Consider the following 22,021-nt stretch of genomic DNA (forward strand, 5'->3'; position numbering starts at 1 on the left):
CCCTTTCATTTCAGTTGTAATCATTTATCTCAAAAATTGTAAATATAAAAGTAATTGTATTTTGTATTCTGTAAGAGAAAAATAGTTAGAAAATTATTCCTTCTATCATTCTATTACACTGGTTTTTCGATCATTTTCGGAGGAAGTTTTCTTTTATATAGCAGTCTTAAATTTAAGCAGTTTATAGGTACCGAAAAATAATTTATTTTAGTAGAAAAACATTATTACTCCCGTCCATATCGCGCTTTTACACCTAATTATTTGACCGAACTTTTCTATAAAATGAAAAATGTAGCAGTTTCGAGGAGGAGTATTTTTGTCGAAAAGCATAAGAACCCTTATGCTATAACCCAACGGGCGGCAAATATTTGTGGGTTGTGGGCATATAACATATGCACTATATGGGTGTGGGCCGCTCGTTTTTCTTACATTGCAACTTACACGAAGAAATGACATTTTCAATTGACATTGATTGTTTTGTTTTGACAAGTAATAAATTTGTATTCAATTATATGTCCATTTTATATCTAGTATCTATGATTGAGCTCTTAAAATTTTTTTGAAAAATTTTAGTAGTCGCAATCGAATATATTTTTTTCTTGCAAGCAGAATGATGGGTTGCAATTTGAAGTTTAACGGGCCGGGTGCTGTCCATGGACCGCACTTTGCTGATAGCTGCAGGAAATAAGAGAATTTTTTAATAGATCGTTTTGATTACCTCTACCTAGATGTCTGTAAATGATAGCTTTAGAGCAAACTTACATGGTTAAAGGAAAATGTGCTTCTTTGCATACCATAGGTTTAATCGAATATATTTATATATATATATATATATATATATAAACAGACTACCTTTGTATATGTTAAGAAATATTCATTAAACTAAGATTAATTAGTTTGGACTTTGATGACTAAAAATTTTTTAATGTTTTGTTTTCGATATTAAAGTTATGCTTGTTAAACTTGGTGTGAATTATGTGAATATTTCAAATCATTAAATTTCAATTAATTTCGAAATTTTGTTTACAAACGTAAAAGTTTTTAACGAAATTTTGAGATGTGAATATAAGAAAAGAAATTAAAGACTTTAAATGCTTACAATAAATGTTTTTAATGTTCAACCTTAGCATTGCCCTAATTAATCTTTATAATACATGCACCTATGTAAAAAAAATTAGTTATACATTATGTTGTAAAATGGTCCATTTATGTGATTGACGCTGTTAACTGACATTATGTCAAATATTTACGATATCATTATGTTACGTCAATATACAAACGCTAATATTTCTTATTAGCGATTTTATCAGAGCATTTGAAGATTTGTAGGTTTATATTTTAATTATATTTGAAATTTGTATAATTTTGTAAAAATTGTAAAAATTATTTTGATTTAGCAACTAAATTACTTTTTTATCTCAAAGGAAAAAATTTCATATGAAAATTATTATTCGAAAAAATTATTTTATAAAATCCACAAATGGTAATATTTTTGCGAAATTCCTTTTCGATAGTAAATTCCTTTCGAAAGTGCTTTTCCTAACCATTAGACTTTTTTTTTGTTAACTTTGTTTTGTTGCATTGCTGTCCTGTTGTTGTCACACATCACAAATTTAACTATTGTTTTAGGTTCAGGAAGAGCATATTTAAGACAGTTAATTTTAATTTTATGTTTTCCCGGCACCATATCGTAAATTTTTCTATTATTTTAAATGATTTTTATCGTATATCAATTAATATTTCTTATAAAAGACAAAAATTTTTAATGTGAGTCCTAATGCAAGTTGAATAGCTTATGTATATGAATGCGCTTTTAATATAGCATGTTCAATGGTTTTCTAAAGACTGAATTAAATTTAGTCGAGATAAAACTTTATAGTTTTTTTTTCGTTTTGGTTTTAATATGCTAAATTAACATTTTTAGACAATCTAATAACCTCACTAACATTTTATGAATTCATCTGAAATGAGAAAAATTTTCTTCACTTTTAATTAAATGCAAGCACACGTTAAAAACTACATATTATAGGCTTTTATTAATTTTTGTAATTTGCTATATTTTACACTTTATCATTGCCATATTTTATTAGAGATTTTATCAGAGTATACGTTTAAAAAAATTTAAATAAATTTAAACAAATATTTGTTATATAGTGATTGATGAACGATAATGACAAACGATGAATTTATGGTAGGTCTTAAAAAATTATAGCATTGATATTCAGATGAAGTTTTTTTGAACTTTTAATATTTTAATTTGATTGATTGACTTATGATTTACTCTCCCGAAGGTTTTATTGTATATTTTGAAATATATTAGGAAAAATATCAAGATTAAAATTAAGTGAATTGGTCTAGTCCGGAATGAATAAGAAAAATATATATTGTAGAACCAGAGGCCATTTCACCGTTTACAGTTTCGATTTAACTATTTTGCAGACGGATATGTTTGGTTTTGCTAAGAATTGGAGCATACTTAAATTTTTAGAATTGAACAAAATTAATTATCTGATGATTAATAATTTTAAGAAGAAAGTATTCCAAATTTTTTCTTCCTTTTTCAGAATTATATTTATTGAGGTCCATGGCTTGTTTAAGCAGTTTTATTCTTCCGAGGCAATGTCCATTTGAAAGTCAGAAGCTGTCAAAATCCTTTAATCCTAGTTGCTGTAAAAATTCAGATAAAAATCTTTTATCATTAATTCTAATTTATTTTTCATTTTTGTTTTTCTAGAGCACATTGAATTTAGAAATCACATTATAATTATCTAAAATCTCGCGATAATCTAGTGTTTTGGTTTTAAAGAGGAATCACTCAACCGTGTCTCAATCCATGATATTCAAAAATTTTAATGTTGACGTCTTCTTCTTCCATGATTTATAGAAATTATTGGTTCGGGAAGAGGAGCCTGAGATATTCTTACAATTGGAGCTGGGGCATGTGATTGACTTACTCGAACGATTGGGGCTGCAGCATGACCTTGAGTAACATGTATTTGTGGGGCAGGTGCAGGTGCTTGGGATACTCTAACAATTGGTTGTGGTGCTGGAGCTTGTTGTACATGTATAAGGGGTTGAGGAGCTGCTGCTTGTGAAACACGAACTATAGGGGCTGGAGCTGGTGCTTGTGCTACGTGAACAACTGGTCTAGGAGCAAGCGATTGTTGAACTCTTATAACAGGTCTAGGAACAGGATCTTGCTGTACTGATATAACAGGTTGTGGAAGTTGTAATTGTTGTACGTTTACTACCGGTTGGGGTACTAAAGCTTGTTGAACTCGGATTATAGGTGGTGGAATTGGATCTTGGTGTACGTGTACAGTTGGTGCAGGTACTGGGTTTTGATGTACACGAACTATTGGAGCTGGTTGAGGATGTTGAACAACACGAACTACGGGCGCTGGAGCTTGATGTTGTTGTACATGTACTACTGGTGCTGGAGCAGCATGTTGGTGTACTCTAACTAATGGTGGTGGTGCAGCTGGCGAATGAACACGAACCAACGGTGCTGGTGCGGCTGCTTGATGTACTTGGACAATTGGAGATGGTTGCCGTTGTTGTTGAACGCGAACTAATGGTGCTGGTGCCGCTGCCTGATGTACACGAACTACTGGTGCTGGTGCAGCACCTTGATGAACATGAACATGAGGAGCTGGAGCATGCACTTGTTGTACATGTACAACTGGTGGTAATGGCTGAGCTTGATGTACACGTACAATTGGTGGGGGAACTGGTGGTTGAGAAACTTGTACTTGTGGTGGTATAATTGGAGCTTGGTGAACACGAACTAAAGCAGCTGGAGGTGCAGCTTGTGATACATGTATATGTTGACCTGGTATACCTTGTCTTACATTAATTAAAGCTGGTCGACCACCAAGTCCTTGATGCTTATGAGCTGTTAAATCATTGGCTGGAAGAACAGCGTTTGCAACAGCTAAATAAGCCAAAAAACATGCAAGTACCTAGGATCAATAACAAAAAAAGAAAGAATAGTTTTCAAGTTGTAATCCAAAAAATTTGTAATCCTTGTCAATGCTATGTGATTTGTATACCTTCATTTTTGTTGCAGAATATCCAATAAATTTGTTGTTTTAACTCTGTTGATCTTCTAAGAAGAAGTGATATAAAAAATTCTAATTTTAATCATTTTATATACTCTGGACATTTGAACATAAAGTACTTTACATTTTTTTTCAGAATACGGTAAAGAAAAGAGAAAAAGCCGGAAAAACAAGATCAATTTTAGTTATGATTATTATAACCTCAAAATTTATGCAAATATTAGCAAAATATTGAACAAAATGTAATTTACCAAATTATTTCACAAATAAATTGTGATCAAATTGAAGATAATAATGAAAGCTCTTTAAGTGTACATATGTAAAACTGATATATGCATGCACTTCTTGATTTCTATCTCCGCACATAATGCTTAAATAGAAAAACTTATAATATGATTTCTTTTGTTTAATCAGAGATATTGTCAATATTTCTGTAAGGAGGAAGAATTTTAATAATTTACCATTTTGATAGTTTTTTTTTTTTGGTATTTCGGTTAACTTGTTGGTGTGCAAGGAATTACAATACGAATTTCACGCATTTTTTAAGCCTAAATATGAATTAGTGTAAAATATGAAAATTAATTGATTAGTTGACATTTATGTGTTCATTATGAAATCTTTTCACAAATTCGGAGGTAATTCACGTGCTCATTAAGTAAAATCAACTACGAAATTCGAAATAATTGATTTATTTGTACGGCCTCTTACCATTAATTTTGACTCCCATAGATGTCAATAAAATCCAAATATCTTATAATTGACTTTTCAAACTTATTAGTTTTTGATTTTATTAAATTGAAAATATTATTGAATTTTTGAATATAAGCTTAAAAATTTTTTGAGTCTATTTAATTTTTCAAAGTTGTTCTATTATATTTTGTCAATATTAAAATGATAGATTTATTACTAATTAATTAATTATATTGTTAATACTTTTTATTTTCTAACATATTTCGATTAAATACATAGAAATCGAATTTTAAAAATTATAAAGTTTGATTTACACTATTAAATTTGAGATTAAGGTGCGTTTCTAAAGCCGTGTGGCCTCATGTCAGAACATTTTTTCGACGAGTCATTGTGTATGTAAGTTAATAAGTATGTAATCGATGCTTTCTTTTTATCAAATTTTGGTATACATTTTTAATGTTGTTTTACAAGATCTCCGGAAACCATATTTTTTATGAAATTTTGTCACAGTGATTTTTAGTTTGAGAAAGTAATATACAATTTAATTTTTAAGACTGGTTTTTAGCTTAAAACCCCATTAAGAAATTGTTCTCAAATTACAACACAAATTTTTTTTGCCCTAACTATATTTTTGTTTTGAGGTTGCTTTTTACAGTGTTTGACTTCAATATTGTGTTTCAGGAGCTTTATTTTTAAATTGTGATGTATAAACTTCTGAAATTGATAATACGGAAAAATTGGAAATTAATGAAATATTCAATTTTCAGTATTATTCCGATTTAATTTACTTTGTCAATTAATGTGTTTTGATTTTAGAACCAAAGTCAAATACTTCGCTCTTAGACTGTCTTTCAAAGTCATTTATAAAATCAACATAAATTCTATATACAAAGCAATATAGATTGTGAGTGAAATGCAGTGTGAAATCACCTTAAAAAATAAATCTTTTTTTTTTTTTTAAATCATATGCTATCAATGGAATATTCATATAACAGTTAACGTTCATTATTTGCTTCAGTTAATTTTCATTATTTGACACGCTTTAAATAAGTATGGTTATTCGATTTTATTATTTGTTTTAATTTGAAATACTATGATATTTTAGATACAGACGATAATTTAAAAAAAAAAAAATACTTTCTTTTATAAAGATGGCCTTCACATTTAATTTAATCTATAGGTGTAGTTTTTAAAATGATCTTTTAGAATATTTTCAAAAAATACGCAATATTGTACAATATTTGTTCGTATTCAAATACACTAATACACGAACAGTTGTACAACTACGTACAGAATCAAATGTTCGCTATAATTTTTTTTTTAGAATTTCTGCAATATTGAAATCAAAATTTATATGAAAACCTGATAAAGATTTTCACGCAACCAAGCCTATTCAAACGATTTATAAATGAAACAAAGAATGGTAGCTAATGCTAACGAATTTGAAATGACCAAAGTAAGAAATTCAATATTTTTTTAATAATAAAAAAATTTGCATACATGTGGGAGTACTGACACCAAAATATTAATTTTCGACACTTCCATAATTTAAAACAAATAAGCATCACTGTTGTGTGGTTATTTAATTTTTCTGGAAATTTTGTTGGATTAAGTGTGTGGAATGAAATAGTTATTAAATATATATTGGCACTTATTGAAACTACAAGTAAAGTATAAATTCATTTTAAGGAGCTTCAAGCTTTTAAACAGTGTAGTTTTTATAACTTAGAAAATGCAATTGAAGTAACTAATTTCAGAATGTACTTGTTCTCTTGAATTCAAGCAAAATAAAGCATTTATAAAATCTTGTTTTTATGATGTGTGTGGCTATGGATTTTATTTAACCTAAAAATTTCAGCGAATATTATAATTGCATTGAATGTTGCTCAATATAGTAAGAATTCATCACGATTGTCCAGCATGTTAACCATGTTGTATTACAAAATGTACCTTTTAAAAAAATTACATACAAATCTTGACACAACAAAAATTAAGAACAATTTGTTTTTTAGTGTTTCATTTCAAATATCGCACTCATTTAAATTAAATTTTGAATTTTGTCAACAAAATATTAAAAATTCGTATTAAATTTTAATGGAAGCAATGTGTGTTTTTTAGAATTTCTGATACTCTCAATTCCCAGGTCTATAGAAAGTACCACAATTAAGACAGTAGCTCAATATTTATTTAACTTGCTTTATCTTGAATACTTTTCAAATTTTAATTTAACCATAAGATTTTATTTCCTCAATTCTGATGTAATGTTCCGATCGTAAGTATAGAATTTTTCAATTCACCATGTTAGCATTCAATTCAAATAACTTGAACTAATAAATGCTTTTATTTTCATTTAAACATGTTTTGAGTTTTTCCAAAATTACTTTGAATAGTTTGTTACCATCAATCCATAATAATCTCTACACGTGCTTCAAGATTTTTCATTTAATACAAATTATACCGTAAAAAAGAAACCAATACATTTAAGACATTTATGATTTTTTTTTTTTTTGTTATTTTTTTACACTACAGCACATTATAATTAATTTAGTTAAATAAAAATTGATTGAGTTTATAAGATTGTTTAATTTTTCATGATTTTTAATAATAATTGAGCTCATGATTGTTGAAATTTAAAAAACAGGATTAAAAATTTAAGAATTTTATTATTAGTTAGTGAGTAATTCTAAAAGACAAATTTAGTAAAGTATTTTTATACATACAATAGGCTACTAAATGAAACCGTTATCAATTGTGTTTTCTGTTCAATACAAAATAATGTAATTAAAAAACAATCTCTTAATTAAGATTGTCATTAATTGCAATCAAATTATAAATAAATTATGAATTGAATTTTGTGATACACATAAAATTAAATTTGATGGAACACATAACCGACCAAATTCTCAAAGTGTTGCATAAGATTATGAAAGTTTTCTTTAAATATTTATTTCAAATTCTATGAAAGATAGAGGGTAGGCTTAATATACTTCGAAAAATGTAAATTTGGTTCTTAAAAGAGGTTCCTTATCCGTGAACCGATTTTTCTACACAGTTTCTCAGGCAATTTAACCAGAACATCGTTTAAGAAGTTTCCTTGATTAATTCTTGAGATATGGTCAATATGTAAAATCGGCTCTTAATGAAAGTTCTGTTTCCGAGACTATTTCATTGCACACGAAGAAAAATGCAAATTTGACCCGTGGTAAAAATCTATTTGCTAACGCGTGATCTAGTCTGAATCGGGTCGTAGTGAAGAGTGCTAAAGATCTGAAAAATCCCAAAAAATGAGCCGTTAAAATTTACCGTTATCTAAAATTCGTCTTTTGCACAAATTTCTGATGTCGTTTATCTTCTAGCCCCAATGTTGTAAAAGTCTGAAAGTTTAACTTTTAGACACTAATAAATAGTTCATTTCGTTAGAAGAAAATTTTTTTCCATTTCCACCGCCTTCTCAAGCAATCGTCTCTTTAATTTTGTAAAATTGGAAGTTTTGGCACCTTGTACTTCCGAAACTGCAAGCTTTTTCAAATTTTTATAAATGCAGAAAGCTAACGTTAAATTCATGCCATTAAAAAGCAGTATTTTCATTTGTTGAAGATAAAAGTGTTACATTACAAACCATTGGTTTGATCAAATTCTATTGTAGTTTTTTCAACAAGGTACAGAAAATATTGTGCTGGTTTGCTTTTTGTAAGCAATTTTTTATGCTTTCATGCCACTAGCATCATTTTATATGCGCAAAGGCATATTGTGTTATAATTTTTTTTTTATAATTAAATAATATTTATTCAAAAATAAACAAAATGAAATTAATGAATTTAATTTTACTATAATAAAATCATTCATTTTTTCTTCAAACGATAAATTTTTAACGTTTATTTAATTAATTCCAAAAGATTCATAAATATTATTTTTATAACTTAATTGACAATATTATGATTATTACTAAAATTTTCTGAATGCGATTTTATTAAACGAAAACCTAATATATATAACAATAAAACACGTTTTTAATTTAGTTATATTTGATGAAAAGAAAAATTACATGTGATTCATTTAAATTGTTCAAATCAAAAGAACCGGAACCATCTAAGATTTTGAAATTATCAAACTATTTATTTGTTCTAATTTTGAATTGTTCATTGGTATTAAATACGTGACAGTATTGACTAAGTATTGAGTACAAATCATTAATCAAAAGTAAATCAGTTTAGGTAATAAAGAAACGTTTCAATACTTCAATCGTTTTTGAAAAAATTGGTTGGTTGGGATTCTCACAATCATATTCAGATTCTGTTTAAACAATATATTTGTGTATGTATTAAGATTTTGCCAATATTGTTAAAATAAAATTAATTTTATGTAAATTTTTAGTAATTCTTATAATTAAGCCCAAAAATAAGGAAATTCATTAAAAATATGCATAAATAAAATGAAAATTATTGAATTGATCACACCTTTTTAAAATATTTATAAATACATAGGTGATTTTTATAAAAAAAAATTCGTTCTATTTTACATAATATTTAGATTTAAATTGTAGAAATCAAAAATTATTTTTTGGTTGGAATTTGTTTAATAAATTTTTAAAAATTGTCATTTTAATAAGGTTAAAAATATTGTTAAAATTTGACTAGTCAATTCATGTGAAATACTAAATTATTTTTGTTATTAAAAATGTTTAATATTTTTACTAATATTTGCAATCAATAAAGCAATAATATATTCAAATGAATAAAAAAAAAATAATTAAATTATTTATTTAATATTTTTCCCGCCATTTTATTGTTGATATTATGAATGAAATGCTTTTTAACCCTTGACTTCGCATTACAGCTATTTGTTTACCAGTTTATTTTTTGATTAGATCAAAAAAAATATTTAAAAAGAGTAAAACGTCATGTTTTTCTAATTCTTCTTATTGGCCACAATATTTATGATTTAAATTAATTGGCAACTCAGTAAGTCAAAAAGTTAGTCAAAATTCAGAATCGACATTCGGCATTAATATTATTTTTGACATTTCAGAAGAAATTTCAACCGGGAATTCAAATATAGATTCTTGATTATTTTGTTAAATTTTAGAAGTCGTTTAGTTAAGGTACGAGATTTGTGGATATTTTAGTTTTTATTTATTACAAATTATCGAAATTTTGTAAAATAATCGAAAATTGAAATTGACAAAATTCATATTTTTGAGGTAAGTATAATGTACGCATATTTAGCATGAGTAGGAGATTACTGTCCTCTAAAAAAATTGGTCAATAGAATCGGTTGAAATATTTGGCCAAATTTATTGTACAAAAATATGTTTAACAAACATATTAAGATTACAAACAATGTAAGGTATTTTAGAGCAAAACTCTGGTTTGAAGTTTTATTAAAAGAGAAGTAGATAATTTTATCATTAATTATTGTCTTCATAAATTCAGTTACACGTACTATACACATACATTCGTACATACAATCAAAAAACCTAATATTTAAGCAAAAACAATAAATTCTGAACAAAAAAATTAATAATTTATTCAATGATTGAAATCATCTTAGTCAGACGCCTTAGTTAATTGGTTCACTTTTTTTCTTATTTAATTTTCTGTTATATATTTTTGTTTTTTAATATGATTGCGTTTTAAATACATATATAAACAAAATCACATACAAATATAATAATAACCTACAAACGGGTTAATGACGTCGAGGGAGAAAAAAACACTAAAAATTAATTTCATATTTTTGCTAATCAATATTTGTTTTTATAATTTCTTGGAAACAACAATTTTTGAGAAAAAAAAAAATGTTGCCTTAATAATTAATAGGCAATAGCATTAAAGTCAAACGTGCATTTTGTAGATTTTGTTTAAATGTACTAAATATGCTATCAATATATGAAACTGCCTATGATTTATAAGAGCGTTATAGATAAAAAAAAATACACACCACAACAAAAATGAAAAAGTTATTTTTGAATTTAATTGACATAAAAATATGGTGATTGTATAACCTTATTTGTCAGGGTTTACACAACATGATTTTGATTTTGTTTAAAATTTTCGGTGAACTTTATTTGATGATGGAAAAGGTAGAGTACAACCTCATTTTCATTGAGCCAATTTATAACTAATATTTAAAGTCTAAAATCTAATGAATTGTTCAAAAATCAAAATAATCAAAACAATTAATTTTTACCGACCGCATTGCGTTTTCATACAATAAGGGAGGTTATGTGAAGGCAAAGAATTTTGCATATCGAATTTTTGGTAGGAGCGCACTTCTGCATGGTAGGGAAGTGTAAATATAAACTATTTTTAGAGAGGTGTCGGTCTGTCTTTATGTGTGTGCACGCGTGTATCTCAAGTTCGGCTTAACCGATTTTCCTGAAATTTTATATGTGAGTATATTTCGGTTCCCATAGCCAAAATCTCAACTTGGGATATATCAGGGGTCGAGAACTGAACTTTTTTGCCATATCTACGGAACGAATTAATGGAATTTCTTGCAATTTAATATTTGAGTTCTGGTTACCAGTTCGTCAGTAAAACTTTTCGTATAATTCGGGCGGCACAAAATGAAACTCAAATAAGAGCCAAATTTACATTTTTCTGGTTGTGTTAACTAAAATATTATTAGTGTCCTTAGAATTGTAAAGAAGTGTTTAAAATGCATTTTCATAATCTTTTGAAATACTTTTACTAATCTAGACAATATACATTGTGGTCAGTTATGTGCTGACCACATCAGAATTTTTTAATTCACAATAATTAATTAAATATATCGTGTAATTCCACTTTAAAGTTTTACAATATTATTCTAGATTTGTGAACCATTTTTTTTGCGGAAGAAATTTGAACTAGCTGTATATAGGGAAATTTTTATTCCACACAAATATTTCTTGTAGTAAATTCAAAGTTTTACTCTGGTACATGAACACACGACATTTTCTGTTGAAAACAATTATGCCCTTAAAAATTTACGAAACAATCCTGATTATTTTTAAAATTTATTGAAAATTTTTTGTTCAGTACTGTAACAAAAATTTTTGAAAAGAAAATTACAGACAAATTGTTGTAGAAAATTTTTATTTTGAATTTCAAATGTTATCAGTGACCATTTTAGTGTATCATTTCACAAAAAAAAGGAGTCATTGAGTGATACTCAGGTAATCACTATTAAATGTGTTTTTTGTTTCGTTGTTTTCGTTTGTTTTTATTGTGTTACGCTATACGATAAAATATTTTGCGTGTTTTTTCTTTCTTTTCCTCATAATTATAATGAAGATCCCATTATAGGAAAATTTTGAAATATCAAAGTTTTACTAATATTCAACAAAATACTGAAAAATTAATTAAATACAGAAAAAAAAAAAACTGAAATATTTTGCCAGACAGAAGATGGCACTGAAATGAGATTTAGGAGTTATTTAGATCGTATGGTAAGAAAAAAAAAACAACGAATTGCATAATTGTTTTTTTTTTGGTAATATTAATATAAAACAAATAACGGGAATAATTTCAAATGTTAAGTGAGTATAAAAGTTCAAACAGAAATTAAAATAAAGTCAGTTATTAATTTTAGTTGTTTGAATTGATTTTAAATAAAACAAATTTCAATATGAAGGTATTAAAATTAAAAATTTTTATTTAATTTAATTCTGTAATGAAAATAAAATAATATGATTTATTAGGTTTTAATTATTCACATAACAGCATTATTGGGGCTTGTAAATGGAGGATTTTTACAAAATCCTGGTCAATCTGGACCACCACCAAATCATCATCATCATCAAAGTGTAATTAGAGTTATACATGAAGGAGGTTCAGGAGGACATCATCATGCACCACCACCACCTCAAGTTCATACAGTAAGATTAATTAAAGAATCTGGACATGGTGGTGGTATACCACATCCTCCACCTCAACATCATACAATTCGATTAATTCAAGAAGATGGTGGTTTATCTGGTGGGCCACCACCACCACAAGAACATATTGTTAGATTAATTAAAGAACAAGCACCAGTTCAAGCGTTACCACCCCAAGAACATATTGTAAGATTGATTAAAGAACAAGCTCCTGTTCAACAATTACCGCCACAAGAACATGTTGTTAGATTAATTAAAGAAGAAGCACCATCTCATCCACCAGTTGCACCACCACCACCACAAGAACATGTTGTAAGAGTAATTAAAGAACATGGTGCAAATCCTCCACCACCACAAGAACATGTTGTTAGACTTATTAAAGAGCATGGAGGAAATGAACACAATGGACAACACGAGCAAGTAGTTAAAGTTATAAATGAACATGGTGAAGAAGGTGCTTCTGATGATGGTCATGATTCTGTTCCTTTAATTTTAAGGGTATTAGCAGAATCTGATTCAGGATATGAATAATTGTTTATTGTTTTTTTAATGAAGACTTTCTATTGATTAATATTGTTGTTATTATTTTATTTTTTTTTTGTTTTTTTATACGAGTATAAGTTGTTATTTTTATACAATGTTAAGTATTATTAATGTATAGATATAAATTTATTTTTAAAAATTTAATATTAGAATGTTTTATTTAATTTTTAGATCAATATTCTTGCAAGTTGAATAAGATTTTCTATTGGAAAATCGAATTTCAAACAAGACAATTTTGATGAACATTTCACGGAACATTTTTTAGGTTGAAAAATTTTTTAAATATTTCGCCTTTTTATAAACATTTCGGTAAGGAATAGCACAGCACCATAAACTACAATTAAAAATCTATTTAAAATTTCGAGTTCCAAATTCATATACCAATTTAACGTTGCAAACTTGGTGAAAAAATTTTAAAGGAGTCGTAAATTTAATACCAGTCAAAAAAACAATAATAAAAATTATAATTGCCCTCAAAGTAACACACTGTTTTCTTGAATTTGATTGCATATTTTCCCAGGAGTAATCTTGGAAACTAAAAATTTTATTTGCAATTTTTATATAATTTTTGGAATGATAAAAAAAATTAATGCAAGCAAATAAAAGAAAATTAAAAAAAAATTGCATATATTGAGGCTAATGAAAAAGAAAGTAAAATATTTAAATTTAAAATTAAACTTAATTTTTTAGCACTTTTCCAAAAATTTTTTGAAAAAAAGTGCTTATTAGTTTCACTCTGTCCGTCCGTCCGTCCGTCCGTCCGTGTGTCTGTTTACAAAACTTCTACATTCTTAAAGATAGAAAGCTGAAATTTAATACGTACATAGATCTTTACTAGAAACTTATTTTCGTAGAACAAAATTTTTACCTATCTCCCCCCCTCTAGAAGTTATACCCCCCCAAAGCACTAAAAACGGCCTATTATAACTATTTGTTGCAATGAAACTATAAGCATTTTTGAAATTTTGCAAACGCAGAAAGGTAGTGGCTTGCTTCCCCTCCCACGGTATACTATAGTTAAATTTTAGAAAAACAAAATGGCCGTTCAAATTTACCGTTATCTAAAGTCCTTTTTTTCCAAATTTTTGATGTCGTTTTTCTTCTAGACCCCAAACTGTAGAAGCTTGAAATTTTAGGAGCTTTTAGACATTAACAAGTAGTTCATTTCGTTAGAAGAAAATTTTTTTCCATCTCCACCCCCTCTCAAGGTATCGCCTCTTGAAATTTGTAAAATTCTAATTTTTGACACCTTATATTTCTGAAACCGCAAGTTTTTTCAAATTTCTATAAACGCAAAAAGTTAACGGTAAATTCCATGACATTAAAAAATATAATTATTTTTCTTAACTCACACAATTAACCCTTAAAATCGAGCATTATGTTAACCCCTGTTTATATTAAATTTTGCTTTATTTCAAAGACTGCATAAATGGTTCATCCTAAATATATGCAATCCTAGAAATAGTTTCGTTTATAAATGAAAATAATTTTAATAGTGTGGTGGATGTACATAGACTGTTTTTAAAAGCAGTATTTTCACTTGTTGAAGGGAAAAGTGCTACAATACAAACCATTGGTTTGACCCAGCTTTATTATGTTTAAGCTGTGAGTGCATCTTGATTCATTGATCATTGATTAGGCAAGAAAATTAAAAAACCTCAACTCTAAAGGTACAAAGAGCAATTTCTGTTAAATATAAACTAAATTTTACTCTCTTCTGGGTTTTATTTTTCTATATATTTTTCTTATGTTAATCGTTTATTTTATGAAATTTCACTTTATTAATTAAAAACTCTGATTTTTATTGTGTTTGACCTTGGTTTAAATACAATCGCGCAATATTATACTTGTAATCCGATTATTAGAGTTTATAGTGCATTCATAGAAAAGGTTGAATAGCATTTCGAAAACATTATTTGATGCTTTGACAATTTTAACAATTAACAAATAATTTGATTAAAAATCTATGAAATGTGATTTCTTTTTCATGGTTTATTTTTATTCTCCATAAATATAATGCAGAATATTCAAGAGGTTAATGAACTGATTCAAGTCTTTAATACTCGAATTTTATTACAAAAGTAAATTTCAATTGCATACTCAAATGCAATTTAATACTTTTGTATCAAATATTCGAAATTTTATCTTAGTTAATTCTTAACATATTCGGGTTCATATATTATTTAATTTTCCAATTCAAATGAATTTTATAATTGAATATAAATTTTAATAATTACTAGCAGAATTACGCTAGCAGAAACACGCGTCTAATTAGCTGTAGGCGCTAGCTTTTTCGACTTTCAATTATATTATATTGGTATAACAGGGCCAAAATTGAAACAAATTTATTTTTAATTAATATAACTTGTGATTTGACTGATTTTTAAAATTGTTCTTTTGGAAAATATCCCTGTGTTACTCTTAAGAACTCCTCAGAAATTCACGGTGATTCTATTAATAATGTGTTAGCAGCATAAAAGACGAGTAGACAGACAGGCATACATTAATTTTCATACTTATGTATAGAAAAATTGAGAATCTAGGAATGCATTTTATAACAATTAAAAAATTGTGAATGTCAGATACTTGCAATAGCCCAGAAGAATGTATGAAGAACCCATTCAAAATTTCTGATATTTTGAAAATTTTCTAATATTCAAAAGCTTGAATAAAGTTGAACATGAATCACTTTACCTAAAAAGAACCATTTACTTTGATCTTAAATAAGTTGGTTATGTCAAGTAAAGTTATCAAGTAAGTAGAAGTAAGCCTAAAAATTTTCGCATTATGATATTACGATGATTTTGTTCAGGAACATAATATGTGCCCCAAGTAAAATTTTGTACCTCTTTTCATTGCCAAAATAAAATCCAGACCTTTCTTGATTGACTCAGGATTTGATTTCGAGTATGTGTATGTATGTATGTATATATATATCTTAATTAATTCGTAAACTCAAATAAATGCTAATATTTTGGAAATGACATTGTAATAACAAATTGAATATACTTGTATACGCCATCCATCTGTATAATTTGACATTTGAAATGCAAACTAACATTATAAACGACAAGAGTATTTTAATTTGTGCGTTCTTTCGTCTATGAATTAAATTTGTGTACAATGTAGTAAAAGTAAAATAATCTTACATTATTATTAAATAAATTTTGAATAAATTCAATGCATTATTGTTATTTTATTTAAGTTTACTTTTATCTTAATAATTTATTGGTTTTAAATCACATAATAATGTTAAAATTGTTATACGACAAAAAATTAAAAACAAAATGAATTCATAAATTTTATTTTTATTATTTTACTTTGTTTGTCCATTTTTATAATGTAATAATTAACAAATTAACATAAGACATACACAGTGTATTGAATTTCAGCAAAAATATTATTGAACTCATAAACATTATAGAGCTTAGGTTATTTAAAAAATATAAGATGAAAGATCTATTGCAATTTTTTTGCTCTCATTTTATATTTTTAATTTGATTACAAAATAAATTTTTAAGTAAAAAGAAATGTTTTATATATACCTATATATATATATATATATATATCTATATATATATTTATATATATATACTATGGCATTAAAATGTAAATAATGCACAAAAATACGTTTTATGTGTCGCCATCATCCGAAATTCAAAATGACCAAAAATTTATTAGTATTGTAATTTATAAGGAAATAAAAGATGCAAAAACAAAACTATTTTAGTAAAGTGTACATAAAAGTAAATTTGAATGTCATAAAAGATTTATAAGTTCGGATGAAATTGATGGTTTTTAAAGTAGTACACTTCCTTTGAATAAGTAAATAAATAATTTTTTTCTTAAGAATCATTACATTAATAATGTACTAAAATAATTTTGTGCAATTAAAAAATAATTGCATATTTATAGGATGAGAGTAAGAAAATATGGGTTACATAATGTTCCGATTTTACAACTGATTAGTTGAATTAAGACAAATAGCTATTACATTTTTTGGTGAGAGGTTATTTAAATGTAAGTATTTTATTTTTATAGAAATTTGAAAAAGCTTGCAGTTTTGGATATAATGGCAAGCCGAAAATTAAAATTGAAATTATTAAAGAAAATTTGGAGATGCTATAACATATATATTGGAAAAAATTAGAGGTGGACTAAAATTTCAGCTTCTTATCGTAAAGCCTGTAGAAATTTTGTAAACAGACGCATATACAGATGGAAAATAAAAAGCATATTTTTTCCAATTTTGTTCGGAATGTGCTAAAAATTCGTATTTAATTTTAGATGATTTTATAACCTTAATTGAAAATAGAGGGTGAATTTATTGTAAATAAGTAAAATAGAAAAAATTTAAAAACAAAAAATTCATGTGTCATACATGAAAGTAAAACACTTTTTAAGACACTAGCTGTGTTATATAATAATAATTAAATTCAAAATTTAATTCAAAATAAAAAATAAAATTTCAAAATTTTTCTATACTATTAGATGAAAATTTTAATTTATTTTTTCTCTTTTTTTTTTCGATATAGTCGCGCCTAGTATATAAAAGTGAATATTTTTTTGTTTTTAGCATCATTTAACATTTTGAGTTTCAATCAACTCAATCATAGAGGCAAAATTATAAGCAAATTGAACTCATAATGAAGGTAAATTTTTTTCTAAATTCTTCATTTTTCATTTAATTAAAATTTTCAATAATTTTCTTTTTAGATCTCTTTAGCTACAATATTTATTTTATACTGTACAATAACAATTTGTAATGCTGGAATATATAATAATCCACATATAGATTATGGATATGGATATAATCATCATCATGTTCATCCTCCAAAAATCTTAAAAGTTGTTCATATACATCCACATCATCATCATCATATTCATCAACCAGAAATACATAAAATTGTTAAAGTAGTACATAAAGTAATACCGCCACCATTACCACCACCACCACAAATTATTAAAGTGATTCATAAGGAACATGTTCATGTACCTTATCATCATCCAATACCACCACCACCACCCCAAATTATAAAAGTAATTAAAGAGCATGTTCATCCAATACATCATTCTCCACCAGTTATTGTTAAAGTTCTTCATGAAAATCATGGTTGGATACCATCTAGTGGTTGGGCTCAACCAGGATGGGCACCACCTGGTGGATGGGTTAAATAAAATTGCTATACTGTTCATACTAAATGTTTTAGGTTTTTATATGATTAAATTTTATAGTTATTTTTATAAAATTCTATATAGCTAGTTAAAATAAAATAAAATGTACAATATAAATTTCTTATTTTATAATAAAATAAATGAAAATTTAAAGAGAAACGAAGATTAAAGTTTTTGTATAAGTAATTTATTTAATTTGAAGAATTTTAACAAGAAAAACCTGTGATTTATTCCATGCATTCTGCATTGCCAAATTTATTATCCATTAACTAGGATTTGTGAAATATCGAGATTTTCAATTGCTGGTCAATAGTAATTAAACATTTAGACAACTTAGAGGAAGGAACCATTTTATTTCAATTAATTGATGCAAACTAGTTTTTCATTTTAAGAACAAGGTTAAAAATTATAATGGCCATGTTAAATTAATCGCATAATTCACTATACTTCAGCAAAAAAAAGTGAACCAACTTCAAATGAAAAATAAATTACATATGACGTATAACATTTATCATGTTAGAATAGTACTGTCTATATTATTAAAATAAAATATATAAAAACAACACTAATTAACATTTTATTCATTAGTAAAATTTTGGTATAATTTTAATAAAATAAAACTTCAAGAATTGAATCAAATTGAATTTAAATACGTCATCATATTACCAGAATCGTGTAATCATGTTATGAGACTAATAGGCACGCACCATGTAATTCAAACTTTAATCTTTTTTGAACAGCTATGCAAAAATTATACAATCGCATACTAAATCAATTAAAAAATTTTGTTTATTCATCCATATTTGGTCTATTTTAAACCCAATAAAACACCTACATCTAAATTTAGTTTAATAGTTACACATTTTTATTGTTATGTAGACGTAATCAGTGCACATATCAGACTTAATAGGCAATTTTTATTGAATTTTATAAAAAAATATCTCGGTGGTTGTGAGAAAAAACTGACTAAATTCAAAATTTAGATTTGATTTAAAGGAATTTTAGATTGAAAGCATTTTTAAGCTTTTATGCATTCTTCAGAATTGATTGAGACAACTATATGCAGACAAAATATATGGACGAGACTTTATTGAAATTGTCTTCCATTAAATTTGAATTATTTTTTTAAAAGTTATATAGGAAATAAAAAACAGAATTTCAACAAAATTAAGAGAATCACTTTGAAAGTTTCTCTTTTTTAAAGATAGAGATTTTGAACTAACAGCAAAATTTGGAATAATTACTAAATATTTCACTTACGCATTTTTATTTTGTAACCACAGACTATGTTTTTCGAATATATTTTGTATTGTAGTTTTAATACAATGAAACATACAAACAAATATTTTAATTTTTTTAATTTAATATGCAAAGGTAGAGTGTGTGCCATTTCTTTTGTTTTGGTTTTTGGGCATCTTTTGTAATTATTTATAACATTCGATTTTGTATCGATAATTAATTAATTGATAAAAAAATTAAAATTCCAATATAAAAATTATGTTATACTAAATGTTGTTTATTTAAATTTTGCTTAATTCAGGTAGCAACAATATTAGATTTTTTCTTTTGCCATTGAAAGTTTTTTTAGGTGATTGTTTATCACATAATCAATGTTTTCGTATATAATCATTAAATGAGTCACTTATCGTTTTTTTAGTTTTAATTATGCAACAACATATCTACTATTTTGAATTTTTCCAATATAAAATTTTAAAAATGTTTTAGTCAATGATTATGCTGTGTTACTTATGGCATATTAAATATAATAATTGTATATAAAAAATTTATTAGAGGTAGTATATCTCTCTCAAATGGAAAAGAGCTTTGAATTGACGTTCTTCTTTTGTAGCAAATATTCGTTGAACATATAATGTTCGATTACAGTTTTGGTTTGTGAGATTCTCTTTGGGAGTGTAGATTTTTATCCTACCGGATACGTCATGTGGTTTAATTTTAATATACTTGATATTAATAATAATAATAATATTAACAATGTCTCATACATCAGTTCTATTTGAGAACTGAGCTTTATGATCAAATATTTATAATAAAAGTATGATGAGAAAAGATCACTTCAATACATGTCGAACATATTTGATAATAAGATCTAAATTTGAAGTTAATTATCTAAATATACCCGCAAATAAATTATCAAGTTAAAATATTTCTAATGAAACTGTTTAATTCTATTTTGTACAAAATTAGTCTCACCCTATATCTCACATGTTCAGTCACATTTTTTTTTATATTTGAAAGTCTCTGATTCATTTCACGTTCAGGAATTCAAACTTCGACTTACTTTAAATTTATAGTAAGAATATCGACTAACTCACGCGTTCTCTGCTCAATTTATTTGAAGGCGATTTTCATTATTTACGTGAAAATAAATAAGAACACTCATAAAACAAGTACAAAATTAAATATTTACTAAATTAAACAGAAATAATTTATGAAATCATTTTAATACTTCTTTTACCAGGCAATTATGTTTTTACAAACAATTTTCTAAAATCTGTATTCTCCAATGTACAAAAAAATGTTGCATAAATTTAGGAAAAAAAAAAATAACTCTATTTTAAAACACAATACAATGCAAAAAATTAATATGGAAAATTAATTTAAAAAATCACAATTTGCGAAGCTCAACTTGAGGCGGTTGTTTTCAAAAAGTATGAAAAATTTAAAATAATAGAATGAAAGCTTTAATTTTGAATTGAAAAATTTAGTTAAAGTATAATTTTTTCCAATTATCAAAATTGTATTTGTAATTTCATTTTAAATAGCAATTATTTATTCTTTCGCATTCAATTGAATAAATGGAAGCATTACTGTGATCTAGATCTTCATTTGATAAATTATTTTCATTATCAATATTTGAGCATTCTAAAGATTTTTTTATATCTTCATCATCCAAAGAATTACCATACAAATTGTCTTCAGAATCTGGATAATCATTTTTATAATAATTTTCACAATTAGAATCATCTGAATCAAGTTTTTCAGGAGTTCCCCATGTGTTCTCATAAACTAGTTCATCAATTATTTCATTACTTCTATTACAGTTGTTAATGTTATCGAAATTGTTGGGATTTTCATTATTTTCTTGTAACAGATCTTCAAAGATTAAATCATCAATTAGCTTAATACTTACGTTGTAATTATCGATATGCTCAAAGGGCATTTGTTCATCATTTTTTGATAAATAAAAGTCATATACATAAGGTAGTAATTTATTCCCTGAATTAATGAAATTTGTTGAAGAGCTTGATGTGTCCAATTTGTTTTCATTGAGTTGACTGTTAGACGTCATTTCCACATCAATTACTGTAATTTCTTTTTGATCATTATTTTTATTGTTTAAATCTTTAATAACATGGTAGCATTTTACAATATTAAAATTATTTTCATTTTCCTGATATTTTACATTCTGTTCGATTTCAATTCTTTGATTTGAACGCTTCTTGTCAATTATTTTGGTATGGTCTTTTGTTATTCGTGACACAATTGATTCATCTTTATATTCTTCAGTACCTATGAATTCAAATATTATAGATATTTCGTCGGTAGTTTCATTTGAATCTCCAATATTAGAGTGTACAAGATTTTCTAATTTGCGTCTTTTGAAATTTAATAATAGTGCTGAAAATGATTTATCATTGACACATCGTTTTACACATAATATTGTTGACAT

The 22,021-nt window shown here is 26.2% G+C and overlaps 2 protein-coding genes across 2 annotated transcripts; both read right to left on the minus strand.

Moving 5' to 3' along the window:
* Positions 1-2,849: 2,849 nt before the first annotated feature.
* On the minus strand, positions 2,850-4,058 carry LOC129613292 (cardiomyopathy-associated protein 5-like). Its single transcript, XM_055527291.1, has 2 exons — positions 4,053-4,058; positions 2,850-3,962 (listed from the first exon to the last, which is right to left on the minus strand). The coding sequence occupies exons 1-2, from the start codon at positions 4,056-4,058 to the stop codon at positions 2,850-2,852; spliced, it is 1,119 nt and encodes a 372-aa protein (XP_055383266.1).
* A 15,080-nt stretch (positions 4,059-19,138) lies between these two features.
* Positions 19,139-22,021, minus strand: LOC129613293 (probable serine/threonine-protein kinase clkA). The gene is made up of 2 exons (XM_055527292.1): positions 21,160-22,021; positions 19,139-19,167 (listed from the first exon to the last, which is right to left on the minus strand). The coding sequence occupies exons 1-2, from the start codon at positions 22,019-22,021 to the stop codon at positions 19,139-19,141; spliced, it is 891 nt and encodes a 296-aa protein (XP_055383267.1).

This window comes from Condylostylus longicornis, unplaced genomic scaffold (assembly GCF_029603195.1).
Source record: "Condylostylus longicornis isolate FDR11 unplaced genomic scaffold, ASM2960319v2 ptg000081l, whole genome shotgun sequence".
NCBI classification, from domain to species: Eukaryota; Metazoa; Arthropoda; class Insecta; order Diptera; family Dolichopodidae; genus Condylostylus; species Condylostylus longicornis.

Coding starts and splice junctions, on each gene's coding strand:
- LOC129613293 (XM_055527292.1), bottom strand. CDS start 22,021: ATGTCAACAATATTATGTGTAAAACGATGTGTCAATGATAAATCATTT. Junction 19,168..21,159: donor AAATGAAGATCTAGATCACA/GTAATGCTTCCA, acceptor AACTAAATTTAG/ATGTAGGTGTTTTATTGGGT.